We start from the raw sequence: 23,524 nt of genomic DNA, 5'->3' as shown, positions 1-23,524 counted from the left end.
ACACTCAGAGAACTACAGCTACATTCTATTGAAATGTGCAAAACGTGGGGAGGCAAGACTGAAGTGCAGAAAAGGCTGAAAAGCATAAACAAAGAGACCATAAACAAGGTGGTGAAGCTATATACATAGATAGAATTTATATGTATGGATGTAACGCGGACAAAGGGATATTTGTGAACATACTGGTTGGTCTCAGTCTTAGATAATTGGAACACACTGCCAAGTAGGATCATTATATGCTTATATAATACATAATTTGGAAAGTTTTAAAAATAAGATAGATGCAAGAGTGAAAACAATATGGCCTTCTTTGCACGAGCCAGTAGACTTTCTGCAAGGTTAGCCACTCAAGGAAGGGCCAGTAGGCTTACTGAAATGTTTCTTGTGTTCTCAATAAAAATGGGACTTACGCTTGAGAGGCTGCAGAGAGCAGGTGTAACAGCAGCACCAGCAGGGGCAAGACGTTCACCCTTCTGTACCAAAGATACAAGAACATAATATTATAGTAACCCACAAAATGTGAAGTAGAAATCGGTGAGTCTGGAATAAAATGAAGATATAAATCTTTATCTATAAGAGAATGTCTGTCCTAAGCTAGAGGCCAGGCACATGGAGGGGGGACTAGCCTTACTCAAATTAGCAGGGGAAATGGGCTAAGGAACGGGACAAAGATAGGCTGGTTAAGGGTAGGCCTAAGTTGAATGTTTTAAGAAATATTAGCATTTATAAACACCCGCATGCGATTTTCATGGAGTCAAGCGTGAAATATATGGTGTGATTCCCATAGAGGTTTTACTCATCATAAAAATATATTTACTGAGAGACCCATAGAGTTGTTTCAGTGCTTCAAAATAAATAAATTTTCTGAGAAGTGGAAGGAAGGCAGTAGGGGGGGAGGAGAGGGACGAAGCAGGGATCAAGGGGTTGGTGACAAGGGGAAAGATGGTGGTAAAGAATATTTGGAAAGGATGGAAAGAGGAGGTTAAGAGATCCGGGTGCAGACAGGTACCCTTTCTACATACATAATTGGAAACGTGTGTCTATCCGAGGTTGGGGAAAGAGGGGTCGGAAGATGGGAGTGAAGCGGGGAGAGAGAGAGAGGGGAGAGAGAGAGAGAGAGAGAGAGAGAGAGAGAGAGAGAGAGAGAGAGAGAGAGAGAGAGAGAGAGAGAGAGAGAGAGAGGGAAGGATGAGAGAGAGAGAGAGAGAGGGAAGGATGAGAGAGAGAGAGAGAGAGAGAGAGAGAGAGAGAGAGAGAGAGAGAGAGAGAGAGAGAGAGAGAGAGAGAGAGAGAGAGAGAGAGAGAGAGAGAGAGGGAAGGATGAGAGAGAGAGAGAGAGGGAAGGATGAGAGAGAGAGAGAGAGAGAGAGAGAGAGAGAGAGAGAGAGAGAGAGAGAGAGAGAGAGAGAGAGAGAGAGAGAGAGAGAGAGAGAGAGAGAGAGAGAGAGAGGGAAGGATGAGAGAGAGAGAGAGAGGGAAGGATGAGACACACTATCCCGGGCACCCCTCGTTTTGTGTGTGTGTATATATATATATATATATATATATATATATATATATATATATATATATATATATATATATATATATATATATATATATATATATATTGCTTCAAGAATTTGTAATCTTCTTACATCTTGGGTTTTGTCTATTGTACAGGTATATTTGTTCAACATTTCTCTTGTAAGGGTGATGTCATGGGCTTGTCTCATGTGATTCCTGGGGGCACCGGATTGAAGAGGACAATCTTCAATCCGTCATCTTCAATGCGGTGCCCCCAGGAATCACATGAGACAAGCCCATGACATCACCCTTACAAGAGAAATGTTGAACAAATATACCTGTACAATAGACAAAACCCAAGATGTAAGATGATTACAAATTCTTGAAGCAATTCACATAAGAATAGAACAACCTACCATGAACACCCAAATCACGGAACTATTTACTCTACCCACCATGAGAGTAAGGACTATATATATATATATATATATATATATATATATATATATATATATATATATATATATATATATATATATATATATATATATATATATATTATATATATATATATATATTATATATATATATATATATTATATATATATATATATATTATATATATATATATATATTATATATATATATATATATATATATATATATATATATATATATATATATATATATATATATATATATATAAATCAATGATTTAACAAAAAGCCTACTCATGGATGTCGACCAACAAGCTCACATTACACATAGAAAGAACCTTTCACATTTTATTTGGGAACACATTACATAACTAAATAGGTCTTCATATAAACAATATAAACACGGAGTAAAAGCGATGGTTTGACGTGTTGTTAGGTTTAAGGCCCATCAAAGGGTTACTGGCTAACCAACTGAGCTTCAGTTTATCGATTCATATGCAAGGTTATATAGACACCGAGAGCTATATTCAGCTTCTCGATGTATTTATACCGAGAGTTTATTTTGGTATACAACTATGTTCAAAATGATATTATATATATTTGCTCATATGAACATTGTAGAAGGGTGAGATTTGCAGCCTAATAACTGAACATCTGGGTGAGAGAGGCTACAAGTGTTGTGGCGCTACTCCCACGTGAGCTCACATCTCCAGGGGCTGTACACGAGACGAGGCTGTGTGGTAAAATATTCTTAGTCAGATAATCTGTGACCAGCATGAGCCAACACCCCCATGTCGCCCAACCTACTAGGCAGTGGCTGCTACCCTCTGACACTTGATATGCACCCGCGTCACAAAGATTCTCACCCGCTCCAGGTGACCTTCCGGTGTCCCCTAGCCACATGGGACCCTTGGCATATCCCATGGAATGCACCTGGGTGAGTCACCTAATGTTCGCCTCCTCCAGGTGACCTTCAGGTGTCCCCTAGTCACCTGAGACCTCTGGCAAACTCCCAGGCCCCAGGCGGGAACGGCTCGCTGATGTCTCAACACTCGCTCGGCAATCTTCAGTTAGGAGTCGAATCAAGACACGTTTGGATACCAAACATGAACAAAATGCAGGGGACCTATGCGAGTACCTGAAGGTGTTAGATGCCTTACACTGAAGTAAGATATGAGAGTATGGGTTGGCAGGTCATTTGAAAATGCAGGTCAGGGCGGGCAGGTCCTAAACTGCAAATCGGGAAAGGCACATCCCTTTGAGTATGCAGGTTAGGATGGGAAGGCCATAGTTTAAAGACAGGTTAAGAAGGTTCTAGCGTATGCAAATCGGGGTAAACAGTTCCCAGATTGTGAAAGGTTAGGTGGGCAGATCCTAGACTGCGAAAGGTTAGGTGGGCAGGCCCTAGACTGCCAAGGGTGGGGTGGGCAGGTCCTAGATTATTAAGGGTGGGGTGTTGATTTAGGGGCGTTGACGACCCATTTTTCGGGTGCGCCCCCAGGGTGGGTGGACAAAGACATTTCCAACCAGGATAACGCCGAGGCTGTTGAAATCACGGCGAAGTTCCTGTTGCTAAAAAAATGTCACCGGAGTAACGAAGTTGCAGACGAAATAATGAATATTGCCTTTCATATAAAATAACGAACCTTAGCATCTCTTGTTTCATGTTAAGAAATGCAACTCATCCTCCGGTTTAGATAGTACTTTTTGTGTGGGAAATTTTTACCCACCATATCTAATAATCATCTAAGAAATGTATAATTTCTATATCATATCTAAATCATATCAAAATCATATCTAAAATGTATCAAAATCATATAATGAATCTTTAAAGATTCATTATAGCTTGATCCTGGATGACAATGGCACCATGAACACGTACGCAACAGGGGCCCTTTTGATGCCTACGTGACTTTGTACATGATCTCTCAAGGATCCAGAAGCTTCTAGAAGGACTTCTTAATTAAAAAACTATTGGAACATTGATTCAACATCCGGTAGGATTAAAAATCGAATCCTTAATAAGATTCAGTGGTACTTTCAAATACTACTTATAATCTTTAAATCTTATATCTAATTATATTATAATCACATCTTATCTTAATCATAAGTCTAGACTGTAAAAATAATCAATCAATATTCATTGAAGGCTACCGTGCTCAGAGAGCATGGCAGGGCGATGGGGGGAGTGAAGCGCCCACCAACAAGCCCAGCGGCACTCCGCGTTTGTTTACAAATGAGTGAACAAGTGACTGATCCTTAGCGAACATTACCAGCTCAAGGACACCTTATCTAACATTTTTATCGCCAGTGAATACTCTCTAGAACTGGGGGAGTACCTGGACAATATCTACAAGGAAAATCCTAGAACATTCATAAAATAGAGTGTATAGTGGAGATCAGTGACACGGTTTCCTCCACCTTCATTCATAAACTTTTATCTCGAATCATTCTTCTGCAACTGCAGGATAATCACGTAGCAACGCTACCAGATCATCATACAGCAACGCTGTAGCAAAATATCGTGCCTAAACTCAACAAGAGAGTTAATCAGTCTGGCAAACTTGTCAGACAGGCACCCCGACTGGCAGAGAAGTATATTGAAGGTTATTTGGTATATGATTGGCCAATTGTATGCTTGTGTAGCTTTAATATCCTATAAATCTGTCTGTTGGTTAAAAAGCGAGGCTAAGCCTCACATATCGGTACGTTTATTAAAATTGTAGTGTAGCTGTGAATCTTATCCAAGCACTGAACCTCATGAGTGTCCATTCTGTCAGAAAAGAATTCAGCCTCAATAAGTAAAAACCTCACAAGTGTCCACAGCGTTGGAAAAGATTCAGTCAAGCTAACTGTATAAATTGAATATGTCTGCATATATATTTGAATATATAAATTAAGTTATCAATAGCTTGCTTAGTTAATATTTAAGTTATCATATAAGTTCATTTAATTGAATATAATTTCTAGTACTAAGTTAATAGTATTAAGACTACATTTAAGGTCATTTATTTATACTTTTACAATTTAATTTGTTGTTTATAGTATAAGTACATATTGGCTGTTAAGTTATGGTGCTAGGTTAGACTATGTATGTTTAAATCCCTGATTTAAACAGAGCCAGTGTTCAGTCAGATAACTGAATTTATCAAATCTTATCCTTGTATAAAATACAAGCTGATGTGAGATCCCTGTCTACAGGTGGATTGGAACTTCTATCAACATAGTCATTCACCCCACCTGTCCCTTACAGCCCACAGTCTGTCATTAGGAAAAGAGGAATTAGGATTTACAACCCTAGCTAGAGATTTTAGTTGAATTAATTTGCAGACAGTAAATTTTTAATTTAGTTCAATACAAGTCCCTGGTAGTCTCCTCTTATATCAATCCCAGCAGGTTTTTCCCACATTAATGGTCCTTCGAACCGGATAATAATGGTCCTTTGTACCTAGATATTTATGATCATTCGTTTACCGAATATTTCAGTGCCAAATAGATAAGAAACTTCTTGATTTTGCATTGGAATAATTCTTACATATTCTGGCCTAACCTAGCTATCAGCCAATATTTATCATAGCTATATATCTAAGTAAACAAATTGTTTGCAGTGGCTTAAGCCACCATATCCATTAACTAGTAAGCATTCATAACAAACTGATACTGTTTTGTGTTAAGAACAACAGTACTTAAGTATATCAGTGTCAAAGACACTGCACTGCATCTTAATCATAAAATATCATTATCTACCTCATTGTGGTAACATTACATATATATTTAAGTGTATTATCTAGCATTATCTCTAATCTACTGATTTTCAGAGCTGCTCATTACATAATATTCTTTAAAAAAGTGTTATCATCACTGTAAGAGCATTTCATTACAATCTATCTATAATCAACTATATCATACCCTATATTACAGGTAAAACCAGTAGACATTCTACTGTATTTTATCTAACAACTATTATGGTAACAGATTTTGTAATAACTTTGCAAAAATAGTGCCATTTACTATTTTTAAAAAATTATTACAGGATTTACCAACTTGGTGCATTCGTGCATTCGGGTCACAAATCAAATTATTACAGTACTTTTGATAATTGAACACCTGCTACAACCAGATTCCAGGGAGGAAATGAAGGACGATCTTTGGAATCATTACCTAAGTAGACAGGAAAGCTCATTTATCAAAATACATTAACATCATACATATTTATCAGAAAAAAGAGAAAAATCTCGGAATCTCCAAAACTCGGAAAAGGTCAAAATGACTAACAGTATTCCACCAGCAGCTGAAACAGAAAAGAAAAGGACACAAAGTGTCTAAAAAAATCACTTGAATCTACAGCCTAAAGACCATTTAAATCAGGTGATAGACAAATGTCATCATCACTTGGCTACAATAGTCTACAATTGGGGATTAAGACCAATCTTAATCTCACATCACAATCTGAAAGGCTAACAGCCCATTGACAATGTCAATACAAATATTATCATCCATCTAAGATAACTATCTTAATCCAAGAATATAGTCTTGATCACCTAATCTCATGCTTTCACTGGAGTGAAAGCAGCCTCAGAAAATCTGAAGTTAATCAAGCATCTCAAAGAGACTTACTTAATAGAAAAGGCAAAGCCGAGAAAAAAAAAGAAAAAGCAAAATGCTTCATCACATCATGAATAATGTAGATACACATTATTACAGATACAATTCATCCTTTAAGGAAATCCTTGGAGGAGTACAAGTGTTACATGCTTGTATGACCTGCTTGCATGTAATTACTTACCTACAAGTTTTACATACTTGTAACAACATCTTATCACAAAGCCAAATCTTTGATGGACTTCGAGCTTACGTACAAAGATTACGAAGCCGAGGAAAACTTAGATCTCAAGAAAAAATCCACAAAGGTGAATCCACGGACAAAAGCAAAAATGTCCAGAATGGCAGTCAAAAATCAAGGCAACAAAACTCCTCTTCTGCAAAGTGGAAACAGAATAATGTTGGCTCTTATGCTATATCCCCCACAGTTAACAGAACTGTAGGAAACCAAGCTCCTAAGACAGATAAGACAAAAGGAGCTACAAGTGCCCCAAAATGTTTATTCTGTCAAGAAGCACATACCATTTATCAATGCACAGTTTATGTAGGCCGTGCCAGTCGAATCGATCGACTGAAATCTCTGAACAGGTGCATCCGTTGTCTACGGAAGCACGATACAAGTGAGTGTATCACTCAATTGCAAAACTGCCAATATTGTCATAAAAGTGTACATCACACAGCACTCTGTAGTGATATTAACACTCAATCCAGATCACAGACTTCCAATAATCAACATGCATCTCAGGCAAAGCCCAAAGATGATAATACCACAACAGCCGTACAATTCTGTACAGTAATGAGCAATGTCAACGACTTGGATACAGAAATTGTTACAACAGCCATATTGCCTACTGCACAGCTAGAACTATGCAATCAAGGAATTTGTATTCCAACTAGAGGCTTTTTTGATCAAGGGTCACAGAAAACCTTTATCAGTAAAAAGATGGCAGAAGATTTACAACTTAAATCTTCAAAGCAAGTATCTACATTCATATCAGGGTTTTTTACTAATTCTGGTCGTAGAACCTTTCCAGTAGTAAAACTCAATGTCTGTCTAGGTACATCCCAAAGGACAGTAGAAGCCATAGTAGTTGATAAAATTCCTACTGAAATGGAAGTGACTGGTCTGACAGCAACTATTAAATTCCTGAAAGAAAAAGGAATCCAATTAGCAGATCCTCTACTCGATTCTGACTACATAGGGGATATCGGAATCCTGATTGGAGCTGACTACTATCATCGATTCATTCTGGGATCAGAAGAATCTATGGGTATGAATATACTCAAATCAGCAGGAGGCATATTGATGACAGGACCTATACTAGATCTTGAACCTTCAACTCCTGAAAAATCACATCATACAGAAACTGTAATAGTGGCATGACTAGGCAAAGAACAGTCACCACTTAAAATCCCCCACATGATTGATGATGGATTAGAATCTGTACCTCAATTGTGGGAACTTGATGCCATAGGAATAATTCCTGAACAACCAAGTCCTGATGATGTCTGTGCATATAATCAATACTTAGAAACTGTACAGTACTATGATGGACAGTACTGGGTAAGGCTACCATGGAAAATCAACCATAAAACCTTACCTACCAATTATCACATGGCTTATAGTCAATTTAAATCGCAATTAGCAAAGCTAAGAAAAAGGCCTGAGCATTTAAAACTCTATCATGAGATTATTGCTCAACAATTAAAGAATAAATTCATCGAAGTCGTGAAACATGACAATACGCAAACAGGCCATTTTTTACCTCACATGGCTGTAATGAGAGAATCAAAAACGACTCCTTTACGGATAGTTTTTAATTGTAGCTCTAAATCTGGACCCCAAGGAACCAGTCTAAATGATTGTTTGCAAACAGGTCCAAGTCTAACTCAGAAATTGTATGACATACTGTTGAAGTTTAGACTTAACAAATATGCGTATTCAGCAGATATAAGTAAGGCCTTTCTAAGAGTTGGCTTACAGGAAGAAGATAGAGACTTCACTAAGTTTCTATGGGTAGAGAACCCAGAAGATGTCAATAGTCCTGTAGTGACTTTCAGATTCTCTTCAGTTCTTTTCGGCGCGACAAGCAGTCCATTTCTGTTGCAAGCAACTCTAGATACTCATCTGAAGAAATCATCAAGTCCCTGTAAGACTGAAATCAGTCAAAATCTATATGTAGATAATTTTCAAGGGACAGTTAACAGTACTACTGAACTGTTACAATTATATCAAGAGGCCAACAAGGAGCTACAAGGTGCCAACATGCCACTACAATCTTGGGCCTCTAATAATGCAACATTGAATAATCAAATAGCAAGAGATTACCCTGAATATCACGTACCAGAATCACAAAAGGTGTTAGGTATGGATTGGGATTTAATCTCGGACACAATATCGATCAAATCTGTGCCAGTAAATTACAACATCACTACAAAAAGGGATTTGCTTTCACAAGTTAGCAAAGTATTCGACCCACTTGGTCTACTAAATCCTTTGACTATCAAGTGGCGTTTATTGGTGCAACAAGCATGGAAAGCTAAGGTTGGTTGGGATGATCCACTACCAATCCAGTTACAAAAAGCTTGGATGGAAGTAGCTCAAGAACAAACTTTAGTTGAAAAGATAATCTTTCCAAGACACATAGTCGAGGAAAATGAAGAAGTATCACTACATGTATTCGCAGACTCGTCAGCCAAAGCTTTTGGAGCTTGTGCTTACTTAGTGACTTCTAATCAATCATATCTTATCACCTCTAAGGCCAGAGTCGCTCCATTAAAAAAGAGGACTTTGCCTCAGATGGAACTAACAGCACTGCTAACTGGAACACGCTTAGCAGTGCATATCAAACAAGTCTTGTCTGCCATGAACATCAAAGATGTCATCATATGGTCTGACAATGAAGCTGTCTTACAATGGGTACGAAACGACAACTGTCCAACTCCATATGTAAAAAATCGCGTCTCGGAAATTAAAGAAATTTCCGCAGGCTTTCAATTGTTGCATGTACCAACAAAGGATAATCCAGCTGATCTCTTATCAAGAGGTATGACATTTAAACAGTTTGCAAAGGCAGATATTTGGTTTCATGGGCCTCGATGGTTAGTGAATGGTAGTTGGCCTGAACAAAAGCCACACGTCATTACGACACAAACCATAACTACCACCAGGCAGCAAGCTCAAATATCAGTCTTGGATTGTACTCGTTACTCCTCGCTCATCAAATTAATCAATGTAACACAGAACGTGTTTCATTATCTCAGGAAAAAAGGTATAAAATACACTTTTCCAGATGCACTTCTCTATTGGGTAAGACAAGCCCAGAGGGAAACTTATGGGAATAACTATGAAAATCTTCCGCATAAGTTAAAACACAATCTCGGTCTGTGGATAGACCAAGAAAATCACAACATTCTGCGTTGTGGAGGGAGACTTAAACACGCAGATATTAATCTAGATACCGTGCATCCATGGCTTTTACCAAAAAATCATTGGATCACAAGGTTGATTGTGTTGCATACACATCAACAAATCATCAAACATGGAGGAGTGTTAGACACACTCACACAAATCAGACAGCAGTACTGGATTCCTCAGGGAAGACAGTCAGTCAAATCAATCTTGAAGAATTGCATGATATGCCGAAGGTACGATGCAAGAACTTGCTCCTATCCAGGGCCACCACCCCTACCAAAGGAACGAGTGGTCCATCTACAACCTTTCGAAACGACAGGAGTAGATTATACAGGAGCAATATATCTAACAGGGACTGCAGATAAGCAACCTATCAAGGCATACATCTGTCTGTTCACCTGTGCTACCACCAGGGCAGTACATCTAGAGGTAACACCCGATATGACTGCTCAATCATTTATTCAAGCTTTCCGCAGATTCGCAGCACGCCGATCATGCCCTAAGCTGATGATTTCAGATAATGGAGCAAACTTGGTAGCTGGAGAAGCATGTCTACGGGAAATCTGTTCCCATCCTGCAGTTACTTCCACACTGGAACAGCGTCATTGCAGATGGAAATTTATCCCTCCGAGAGCCCCATGGCACGGAGGATTTTATGAACGGTTAATAGGAACTGTAAAAAGATCCTTGAGAAAATCTCTACACCGTCAGAAAATCAATCTTCAAGAACTCCAGACAGTAATCACGGAAATAGAATCAAGGGTGAATAACCGGCCGTTGACTTACTTGTCTGAGGATCCTACTCAACATGAGCCGTTAAGTCCTGCCCACCTAATGTATGGAAGACTTCTGACTCCAGTACCATCTCTAGTGGATGATGAGATCAGAGATCCCTCATATGTGGGTCAGAGCGAGTTGGTTCAGGGGTATAAACATCTGTCCAGCATAATCCAAAAATGGAATGATGTTTGGACAAAAGAATATCTTACATCTCTACGAGAACATCACTATGGGGCCAATGTCCCCCATAATATAGCTAATCTCCAACCTGGCGATATTGTCTTGGTAGACAGTGATGGCCCTAGGGCTGACTGGCCATTAGGTAAAGTTGTCTCAGTCCATCCAGATAGTCAGGGGATTTTGAGAATAGTCAAAATCCTGTCTAAAGGAACAACTTCCCTGAAGACATTGGACAAACTCATCCACATGGAATCAGTGAGCCAGCTGCAGTTAGATCCTGAGAGACCTCAAGACACTCTAACTCCACAAGACCCACAGACTCCTAACAGACACAATCGTCCACAACGGACAGCAGCACAAAAGTGCAAGCAAAATTTGCACTTGTATTATCAATCCAATGGAGAGTAAATAAATACATATGGTTACTATTGTCCTAAGTATTGGACTCTGTGCCAGTTCTCTCCCTCTGGAAGATGTGGGAAATTTTTACCCACCATATCTAATAATCATCTAAGAAATGTATAATTTCTATATCATATCTAAATCATATCAAAATCATATCTAAAATGTATCAAAATCATATAATGAATCTTTAAAGATTCATTATAGCTTGATCCTGGATGACAATGGCACCATGAACACGTACGCAACAGGGGCCCTTTTGATGCCTACGTGACTTTGTACATGATCTCTCAAGGATCCAGAAGCTTCTAGAAGGACTTCTTAATTAAAAAACTATTGGAACATTGATTCAACATCCGGTAGGATTAAAAATCGAATCCTTAATAAGATTCAGTGGTACTTTCAAATACTACTTATAATCTTTAAATCTTATATCTAATTATATTATAATCACATCTTATCTTAATCATAAGTCTAGACTGTAAAAATAATCAATCAATATTCATTGAAGGCTACCGTGCTCAGAGAGCATGGCAGGGCGATGGGGGGAGTGAAGCGCCCACCAACAAGCCCAGCGGCACTCCGCGTTTGTTTACAAATGAGTGAACAAGTGACTGATCCTTAGCGAACATTACCAGCTCAAGGACACCTTATCTAACATTTTTATCGCCAGTGAATACTCTCTAGAACTGGGGGAGTACCTGGACAATATCTACAAGGAAAATCCTAGAACATTCATAAAATAGAGTGTATAGTGGAGATCAGTGACACGGTTTCCTCCACCTTCATTCATAAACTTTTATCTCGAATCATTCTTCTGCAACTGCAGGATAATCACGTAGCAACGCTACCAGATCATCATACAGCAACGCTGTAGCAAAATATCGTGCCTAAACTCAACAAGAGAGTTAATCAGTCTGGCAAACTTGTCAGACAGGCACCCCGACTGGCAGAGAAGTATATTGAAGGTTATTTGGTATATGATTGGCCAATTGTATGCTTGTGTAGCTTTAATATCCTATAAATCTGTCTGTTGGTTAAAAAGCGAGGCTAAGCCTCACATATCGGTACGTTTATTAAAATTGTAGTGTAGCTGTGAATCTTATCCAAGCACTGAACCTCATGAGTGTCCATTCTGTCAGAAAAGAATTCAGCCTCAATAAGTAAAAACCTCACAAGTGTCCACAGCGTTGGAAAAGATTCAGTCAAGCTAACTGTATAAATTGAATATGTCTGCATATATATTTGAATATATAAATTAAGTTATCAATAGCTTGCTTAGTTAATATTTAAGTTATCATATAAGTTCATTTAATTGAATATAATTTCTAGTACTAAGTTAATAGTATTAAGACTACATTTAAGGTCATTTATTTATACTTTTACAATTTAATTTGTTGTTTATAGTATAAGTACATATTGGCTGTTAAGTTATGGTGCTAGGTTAGACTATGTATGTTTAAATCCCTGATTTAAACAGAGCCAGTGTTCAGTCAGATAACTGAATTTATCAAATCTTATCCTTGTATAAAATACAAGCTGATGTGAGATCCCTGTCTACAGGTGGATTGGAACTTCTATCAACATAGTCATTCACCCCACCTGTCCCTTACAGCCCACAGTCTGTCATTAGGAAAAGAGGAATTAGGATTTACAACCCTAGCTAGAGATTTTAGTTGAATTAATTTGCAGACAGTAAATTTTTAATTTAGTTCAATACAAGTCCCTGGTAGTCTCCTCTTATATCAATCCCAGCAGGTTTTTCCCACATTTTGTAATTATGTGGACCATCTTACATAAATAGACGTAATGGACAATTAGATAGTAGAATTTGATACTGTTCACTTTACATAGTCCGAAAAAAGGTAAAAACCAAACTTAAATATTCCTAGGATTAGAATAACACATATGTACAGAACTATATTAGGCCTCAGATAGCGTGTATTAGGCTTTGGATAGTTACGTTAAGTTTTCTTTGCAACATCAATACAAAAACTTTTCCTGTTAGTAGTACCGATTTCTACTTTCTAATTGCCTGTTACGTCAATATATAAGCACGATGGTCCTCATCGTTACTGTAATTACTATATAAACAGGAGGACGGACTGAATCTGAAGAACTGCCAGAATTAAGGCGTTGCTAGCCTAGTGTTACATTTGTTTACTCCCAGCCATACATTACGAAAACATCTCACTCTAAGTACGAACTCATACTTCAGTAATTGGTGTGCTAATAACAACGGGACAGTCTCGCTAAGATGTCTTAAGTCGGTACTAGAGTGATAAAAATGAAAATAATACATTTATAAGAAGCCATAAACGAGTTTGTCATCCAGACAACATTGTGAAACATTGTTGTCCAAGGGAGCCAGATTACAAGTGCCGGATGGAAGGAATGTAACCGGAAAGTCTCGGGGAAATACCCCATAATATTTGACCCAGTTTTACCAAGATAATGTGCTAAGACGTGCCGGTGGGACTGTAAGGTCAACATACCACGAGAGAGTTGTGACACGTTCAGTTATGAGCATCGTTGCAAAATTAACACCACAGCATGCAAGCCAGGGTGGGCAGGTCCTAGACCTACAGTATGCAAGCCAGGGTGGGCAGGTCCTAGACCTCTAGCATGCAAGCCAGGTGGGCAGGTCCTAGACCTCTAGCATGCAAGCCAGGTGGGCAGGTCCTAGACCTCTAGCATGCAAGCCAGGGTGGGCAGGTCCTAGACCTACAGTATGCAAGCCAGTGTGGGCAGGTTCTAGACCTCTAGCATGCAAGCCAGGGTGGGCAGGTCCTAGACCTCTAGCATGCAAGCCAGGGTGGGCAGGTCCTAGACCTACAGTATGCAAGCCAGTGTGGGCAGGTTCTAGACCTCTAGCATGCAAGCCAGGGTGGGCAGGTCCTAGACCTCTAGCATGCAAGCCAGGGTGGGCAGGTCCTAGACCTCCAGCATGCAAGCCAGGGTGGGCAGGTCCTAGACCTCCAGCATGCAAGCCAGGGTGGGCAGGTCCTACAATCAACTAGCTGCCTCAGGTTGGGTGAGTGTGGGGTCCATGTGTGGGTGAGGCTGGGGAGTGTACCCCCTCCCTACACCACTCCCTGTGCGTCACATCCTCCCTCCACTCCCCGGGCAGATGTTCTCCAACCCATTGTCTATATACAATTAGCTGTGTAACTTGCTTAGATAAATGAATTTTGGGGTTTAGTTCCTGAGCCTATATATGCCACTGGGTTCTATATATGCCCTTTTCCACTACCGCCTACAGGATGGGCATGAGGTTCACTACCACCCACGGGATGGGTATGAGGTTCACTACCACCCACAGGATGGGTATAAGGTGCCCAGGTCTATCCAGGAGTCCCCAACATTGCTGACCCCACCAGCTCCCCCCAAGCCTAGCCCACAACCGGACGAGCGCCAGAAGAACAGGTTCTCCGGCTAACTCGTCCCACACAAAGTTATAAACGAGATTCCAAAATTACCTCTAAATCATGAACATCAATACAGACCAATAAATTAACGCAAATACAATATGAAAATAAGAATTATCATGGAAGCTACTTTGTGGTATTAACAGAAGATTGCGTCTTGGCCATTATAGGGTAATTTGTGGTGTACCTAAACGCTTCTGGTTGGTCAAATGTTCAAAGGCAATTATTTCACACAACAATGAGAACGTTTACGTGTCCATGCAAGGGTATGTGTGCAGCCCGTCCTCCTAAAGTTTCCCAACAGCCAGTAAACGGTCAATTTAAAGTGGTCTCTCCTAACCTACCAGAGGACTCAAAACAGAAAACGGGACAGTACGTCACTTTCGCCAGCCGCTTGCATCTTCTAGTACGACAATTTTTGGCCTTATGTAACGCATACGAGCGAAATGCGACGTTCTTTGTAGGAGGACAGGTTTATGTGCGCGCGTCCGTGCATAGGTATGTGCGCGCGTCCGTGCATGGGTATGTGCGCGCGTCCGTGCATGGGTATGTGCGCGCGTCCGTGCATGGGTATATACTTACCTCCACCAGCTGGCTCATCACTGTACTACACATGAGGCTTCATTTACTTGATTCAGTTCGTCATTGTCTTGCATTTATTGGGGTTGAAATCCTGTAACCACTTATTTGACCATTCCTGAAGCTCGCTCAAATCCTAGTGAGATGTTTGTAATCACCGTCTCTCCTTATTACACTCATCGATATTGTATTATCTGCAAAGATCGATCAATTGGAGTCTAATTTCTCAGTTTCTTTAGTTAGATAAAAAGGGGTATAGACTTTAGGGCCGATTCTTTGCGGAGCTCATTGTCGCTCCTGGTACTTGACTGCTATGTCAATATGACTGTCATGTCATGTCATGTCAGTGTCAAGTCATGTCAACGTGTCAACAACACCGCCAGCAATATCCAGGACGGAAACATCGTGTATGGAGAATTACTGTTTCCTAACGATGCAATTTGTAAACATCTGTGTGTGTGTGCACGGGGAGGGGGGGGGAGGGAAAGTTGAAATAGGGCGGGGGATTGAGGAGGGGGAGAGGAGAAGAGATTATGGGGAAGGAGGGAGGGAAGAGATTATAGGGAGGGAGGGAGGAAAGAGATTATGGGGAGGAAGAATAGACTGTAGAGAATGGGGGATTTAACATGGGGAGACAGCAAAAAATCATTGAAACGCGAAGAAATCATGGGGAGGAGGAAGCAGAACACGAGGAGGAAAATTATAATTATATATATATATATATATATATATATATATATATATATATATATATATATATATATATATATATATATATATATATATATATATATATATATATTAGTCTCTCCTTAAAAAAAATTATGGCGTGTCTTAACAATTTTAAATTACAAACAAAATTAAATTGTTTTAAATAATTTTAACGCGAATTAATTTTGCTTGTACATATATGAGAAGACTTCACATAGGTAGTGAGTTCAGTTACCAACGTACAACTGTGTTTTGAATATATATTATGAGGCTGCTACAACGTTTGGCTCACTGCCAGACTAAACATCCTTAGCGCATTCCCAGACTTTGATCAGAGTAGAGGGTAAGAAACAGCTCTCAGGTGGGCAGATAGTGTAGCAGCCGAGGCCTCTACACTTGAGGAGGGGAGGCAGGTGGGTGTGTGACATCATGTCGTCATCTTCCGCTCTGCAGGGAGGGTGAGGCGGCATCTTGCGCTGCTTCAGCACGACTGTCTAATTTTTTACGAGTTGTGTACGTCCACCAATGACGAAACCTATTGCGTCACCCGCCGGACCTGGTGACGCGTCCACCGCTACTTCCTTAACAACAGTTGTTTCCCTGACTGCGCTCTATCTCCAGGACACGATAAATGAACACATTTACGTTCCCACGTAGATATGCTAGTGAGAGGAAGTGTAATAGGGAAGAGGTGATAAGGGAGAGAGGGGTGAGCACGGGAGGTGGTGATAATCAGGGAGCCAGGGAAGGAGAGGGGGGAACGAGGTAAGAGAAGGGGAGAGGTGAATACGTATATTATGTTATCGGCCATAAATACAGCCACGATATTTATCATCTTGTCTGGGGATTTTCCCCTCCACCACCTCCCTCTCTCCGGGCACAACCTGTCCTCTTACAACGTCGCATTTCGACCGTATGCGTTACACAAGGCCAACAAATTTCCTACTTAAAAATGGAAGCGGCTGGCGAAAGTGACGTACTGTCCCGTTTTCTGTGTTGGGTCCTCTGGTAGGTTAGGAAAGGACATTTTAAATTGACCGTTTTTTTGACGTTGGGAAACCTTAGGAGGTACGGACTGCTCCATCGTCTCTCTCTCCTTTCCCTCTATTCCCTTCCTCCCTTTCTCTAGCATAACTCCCTCGCCAGTCTCCATCCCTCTCTCCCCTCCCTCTCTCTCTCTCCAACCTGCCTCCCTCCATGGGAACGTTATACATGGCGTCAAGTTACTAAGCCCTGTGTGGGACTGACTCTCCGCCGCCCTCACCATCCCCCTCCCTCCCTTTCCATTATAACTTAATTAAACTAACTCTGCCCATTCCTTCATTCTTTCTCTTTCTCTCTCTCTCTCTCTCCCTTTCGGCATTTGTTTATTCATTCCTTCACTCCCTCGTCACTCTACATCCACTGGCTTGTACATTTCCTTCCAATTAAATACAGGGAATTGCCTTGGAAACTATAATAGAGTTGCCAGATATCAGCTAATCAATGTTGTCAATGCCAAATTTAAACCAACAAAATGTTTAGAAGATATCTTAAATCAATAAGATTTTGGATTTATATCTAGAAGCATCAGCATTAAGACATGTAATGTGATTCTTTAGCTTTATCTTGGCTTTGTAGGGACTCATTCAGATTATGCAGTACAGTTTTGGTCACAGAACTATAACATAGACATTGTTCTCCAGAACATTTGTATAACATAGACATTGTTCTCCAGAACATTTGTATAACATAGACATTGTTCTCCAGAACATTTGTATAACATAGACATTGTTCTCCAGAACATTTGTTGAGAACAATCACTAAGTTAATCCCAGAAAGCTTCCTTGTGATACGTTAAAAAGCTTAATATGTATGTTCAGGGATGAAAGAGTATAACAAGGGGAATATTAATAGAGAAAAAAAATCAACACGGCCAAACGTATCCAATTTGGATTGAAATTGCATACGTTTAGATAAAGAAAAGAGTTAGCAAATACTAATTTAGAAATTAGGTTGTGGATTTGGAGGTTATTGCCTACACTGGCCCTCTAATACGTCGTTTTTAAACCACAGGAAAACTACTATGTTGCTTGAAAATGAGGAATCACAAACGAGAAGAGGCTACGAGCACTGACGCTCCCAACACTAGAGGGAAGAAACTCATTGCTACGTATACTATTTGACACAATAGAGGGTAAAGAGGGATAACTATACCATAACTAAGAACCAAGAGAGCGAGAGGTCGCAGTTTTATTTTGAAGGCCTACTCGTGAGCCTAAGATGTAAGGGAACATTTCCATAGCACACGGCAGGGATTAGGGTGAACTAGATGAGCTCCTGGGGGGGGGAGGTCCCCTGCTGCCCCTGTTCCATGAGGGTGATGATGTGAAACTGATGAGGATAGGGGATGAGAAGGAATGGGGATGAGAAGAATAGGGGTTGACAAGGATAGGGGTTGAGAAGGATTGAAGACCAAGACAGGAAGACATCAACCAATAAACATGACCACTAATGGTCGCTAGAGTTCATCCCTATTACTCATACCATACTCACCTGCCATCACTCATACCCCCCCCCCCCCACCAACACTCACTGACGCACACCATATACACTCCCGACACCATTGCTTCAACCTTTCGGGGGATATCAGCTACGTCACTAAAATCCGTCATGGATCCTTTCTTCGGAAGGAGGTTCATTTTTCTGTCAGCTGGCACCACGGCCAGTCAGCTGGGAACAGTGTGCCAGCTGGGAACAGTGTGCCAGCTGGGAACAGTGTGCCAGCTGGGAACAGTGTGCCAGCGAGACACATTAACCATACACTTCAGAGAACCCAGGACGCCCCCACCTTACTTGGCAATGAACTTGAGTGACCTTGAACCCTCCTCCTCCGTCGCCTCTTCCTCCTCCTACTCCCATTTCTTCTCCGCCTTCCTGGAGATATAAGACCCAGGTGTATAAAGACCCATGAGGCGGTATAAACCCCAAGCAGTGGTGTAAAAAATAAAGATAAAAACAAGAGGGTTGAAAATGTTGAGGGCGCTTAAATCCCCAGAAGGTCACTTTCCAGACAATAATAACACTCAATAGTGGAGGTGTGCGGGTGAACCTGAGGCGAGTGTTCACTGTCAATGTCTAGCCAAGGTTACTGGGCGGGTGTGGCCACCTGGTCCTACCACACCTGTCCATCTTGACCGGTAACTGTATACCTCTCCTCTTCATTACCACCAAAACCTTCACCTCCTCCTCATAAAAGTATTTGTGTGTACGTCTGATAACATACTACTTGTGAAGGAGGAAATGTATATGTTTATCTCTCAGAATGTTTGGTAATATGTTTATTTGTGATGTGTGTCTATGTATATATTAACACGTTGTACTGAATGGGGTGAGAATAGCTTGAGCTACCTCATCCCTTTGTGTGTATTTTACCTCAATAAACTTATTTCAATTTCAATTTCAATCTTCACCTTGTGCTTTGGCAAAACTTGATGCGTACATCACCACTTCTCGCCTCCTCTTCATTTCTTCACGCTCTCCTTTCTCATTTTCTCTCTTACTCATACTTCTTTGGCGTTCCTGTCACACTGTGTAAATATTATATGGGGTTACAGACAGTGGCCATATAGGTCCAGTCTTTTTCTGTCACCCACCAACCAGTTCTCGCACTTTCGTAGTCAATATTGATTTACTAAATACGTGCATATGTGACATACTTAACATACTAGTTTACCTTGAAAAGCTTCATAGAAAACACCGACCTTACCTAACCTTTTTAGTATGTTAAGATAAGCATCTTATTACTTCGTAATTACTATTATTACTTACCCTATTATAGGTATAGGTTAAGTAATAATTGTAATTACGAAGCAATAAGATGCTTATCTTAACATACTAAGAAGGTTAGGTAAGGTCGGTGTTTTCTATGAAGCTTTTCAAGGTAAACTAGTATGTTTAGTATGTCACATATGCACGTATTTAGTAAGTCAATATTGACTGTAAGAAAGTGCGAGAACGGGTTGCACCCACCCACCTGCCTGCCTACCATAATCACCCACCTGCTACAACACTCCTCCCTCCAAATCAAGCCCCACTTCCCCCACCCCACACACAGAGGGCACTGAACAACCAACCGGTTCCAGTACCTGGGCCCATGTCTAAACCCCAAGGTAATATCCGATCGCTCAGATAACAGGAGTGTCGGTTCAGAGGCGCCATCGAGTGGCTCCGGGACATTTGTAAAACAAAGTATTGTTTTGCGTTCAATAGATTTTCAGGTTATGTTCGCTGGATAAGGTCTGGGTTCTCGCTGACCATCCCTACCTCACACTACCGGTATAAAAGTACTCCCAATGAGCATTCAGTATGTGGCATAGACTAGTGCGCTGGACAAGACCCAGACAATGCACTTCTGTCGCACCTCTCAACATTCGATCATCTGGCGTACAGGTTCTGAACCCATTGGGCTCTGTCATATCTACATTTGAATCCGTATATGGAATCTGCTATCACAACTTCTCTACATATTCTGTTACACTTTCATATATCGCTGACAATGTTCTCTTTAATTTAAGAGAAGTATAGACATATGGGAGTGACGTAATTGTATTTCATAAGGTTTCCTGTTAGCATATTACATTAATATCTCTCTGGTTCATCCGGGTACTTATTTTCTCCTATGTCTTGTTGGTAATTTTTCAATTTTTGTCAAATAAATATTTCAATTGGTAGTTGTCCAATTTCTATTACCAAATCATCTATCCTTGCCTACTATATCGATTCTCCCGGAGTAATTTGTATGCCTTTATCATTATTCCACTTTTTCTACGAGGCTTGACTTTTCTCTTGACTTTTTCAAGCCACGAGGCTTGACTTTTTTCCGCATATTTTCGGAACTAACTGCTCACAGCTCCTGAGATACCTGCTTGCTACCTGCTTGACGGGGTTCTGGGAGGAGTTCTACTCCCCAAGCCCGACCCGAGGCCAGACTTGACTTGCAAGAGTCTGGAGCCATTGTTCGTGTACCCATCTTAATGTACTCACCTAGGTGAGCCTGCAGGGTCCAATGTACGAGACAATTAGTGAGCCAATCAATAGCGGACCTTATTTACACTATTATAATATACATAGTCCTACAGAGACATTCACACGAGCCTCTCACTGGTAAACTAATGAGACCTAACCCACGACCTGCAATGCTACCCGTCAATAGAAAGTTCCAGAGCACATTTATAGCACAGGAACACTAAAAACTGACGCCACTCCGCTGAGCCTTCTTAAGGAGAGAGGACTTGATCTGGAGAGTGTGGACCCAGGTGCTGGCGTGCAGGGGGGGGGGGGGCTGGGGGCGGGTAGAGGAGATGCTGGCGCCTGTAGAAGGCTGAGGTAGAAAGTGTGGTGGGAAGAGGCAGGTCACTACAGCCTGTGAGGGAGCTGGTAGCAGTGAAGGTCTACCAACATCACCTCCATGTTCTTCGGTTATTATTTCATACCTTACATTGACACTTGGCCAAACACAAAGCGGTATTGCAGAACCTGTTTGTTGTTTCTGCAAAGAATATTACAATTCCTATGATGCAGTGGCAGGAAACATTCCGTCCCCTGGCCAGGGAGGACAGGCAGGTCACCCTTCCTAAACTGTTCGTCACTGTTCACCCAGCAGCAAAGCAATTGGCTGGTTGTGTTCCAGGGTAAGCCAGTAGGGTAAGGCTAGACTTGGCATGAGGTATGGCAAGGGACGGATGGAAATATTAGATGAAAGCGCCAAGCCATCATGACTATATATGGTAAGGGAAACACTCTTAAGCATATTAACACGGGTCAAAGAGACACAAGCCGCCCACTCCGGTGAAAATATGTTTAACACATCTCTCACCCTGTCCATGGAGGACAGAAGAAAATGTTTATATGCTGGTTAGCATTGTAAATGTCTGGCCACGTCTGTGGTAATTTTTAATTATCAGGGGCAAGCGCCAACCCATTACGACTTTATAGCACTTGGAAGGGGTCAGGATAAGGATTTGGGATGGGGGAAAAGGAATAGTGCCCAACCACTTGGACGGTCGGGGATTGAACACCGACCTGTATGAAGCGAGACCGTCGCTCTACCCGTCCAGTCCAAGTGGTTGACACGTCTGTGGTAGAAAATACTACTAATAAACAAATGTGTAAACAATGCGAGGCATGGTGGCGACACTGGGGGCGCCGTGGGAAGGTCGGGACGGAGGAGAGGGAAAGCATCATGACCGTGCGGAAGACACGACCATCATTTCCTCACTACCTGTGGGAGATGACGCGTGATGTACCCTCGTGGACCCCCTCACCTTTGGACCCTCTTCACTTGCTCCCTCTACACACATAAATTCAAACGAAGACGCAGAAACACCTCATATGACCGTTCCTGTGCCAGGTAAGTCCACTACGGGCTCACCATAGCCCGTGCTACTTGGAACTTGTTCAGAGTAGCTGAATCTATAACAAGAACAACAGCAGAAACACCTTAGGACCTAAACTGACTTTTGCTGTGGGTTGAGAACTGTTAGATGGAGGATATCTGGCACACCCTGCTGACATGTGCCAGATATCAGTTTAGTTCAGTTCATTTATTATGCACCCCATACCCTGGGCGGCAGTGGAAAAGGCTACAGAGGCACGTAATGGGCTCAGGGAGTGATATCTGGTGATATCTGCTAACACAATAGTGAAATTTCAATATAAAATTGTGACAAAGATCTTTGTGTTATGTTAATGTGGACCTAAAACCAAGACATTTCAAACTGTGCGAAGAAGTTACATTTTCATTAGAACAAATCCACAAGGGCAGTGACGAGGATTCGAACCTACGTCTGGGAGCATCCCTCATTTTCATTGGCTGGTGTATTTACTCTCTGGCGTGAGTCACACTTATCTCAGTCCAGCCTCCTGAAAGGGAATCACTTACTGCAACAGGTGCAAAGTAATATGTAGTGATGGACCACTAGATAGTTAACTTTTGTATTATTGAATTTGGGCAAACTGGAAACTTTTGAACTGCAACATGAGGCCTAACCTAACTTGTCCTACCAATCTTAGGCCTCATACCCGCTGCCTTAGGCCTTATATAGTACATATACCTCCCTTACTATGCATATAAATATTGAAGTTTGCTTTTTTAGCTTTAATTTTCCCCGGACTATAAAATTAATAGTACAGAAAGTGGTTTACTGACGGACCAATCACAACATATTGGCACTTTTCAACCAAATAGTTACTATACGTACTATTATATTAGGAAGATGGGCTCCCTTTATCCAGGTCGGGATGTATACTAGGAGCGGTGTACCCAGCTTCTCCGGGTAAATACACCGAGTTTACTTTCGTCTTCCACTTTCTCCGGGACTATTCAGTAAGGTAGTGTGGTCTTGGCCTGCCGCGGGGGGCGGTAGGCCCTACGCCCATACTGTTATGGAGGGATTGGGACTCGTGCATTGTGTTGTGTAACTCTGCTGATCTTGGCCTCCTGG

The 23,524-nt window shown here is 41.1% G+C and overlaps 1 protein-coding gene across 1 annotated transcript in view; it reads right to left on the bottom strand.

Annotated features, from left to right (window-relative positions):
• Nucleotides 1-23,524, bottom strand: part of LOC123745828 (uncharacterized) — a 52,003-nt gene that overhangs the window by 17,441 nt on the left and 11,038 nt on the right. The window contains exon 2 of the mRNA XM_045726857.2: nucleotides 411-473. Coding sequence (XP_045582813.2) covers nucleotides 411-473 — 63 coding nt within the window. The remainder of the gene's footprint in view (nucleotides 1-410; nucleotides 474-23,524) is intronic.

Source organism: Procambarus clarkii, chromosome 88 (assembly GCF_040958095.1).
Source record: "Procambarus clarkii isolate CNS0578487 chromosome 88, FALCON_Pclarkii_2.0, whole genome shotgun sequence".
NCBI classification, from domain to species: Eukaryota; Metazoa; Arthropoda; class Malacostraca; order Decapoda; family Cambaridae; genus Procambarus; species Procambarus clarkii.
Note: the sequence above shows the minus strand (reverse complement) of the source record. Positions and strands in the feature narration are given on the sequence as shown.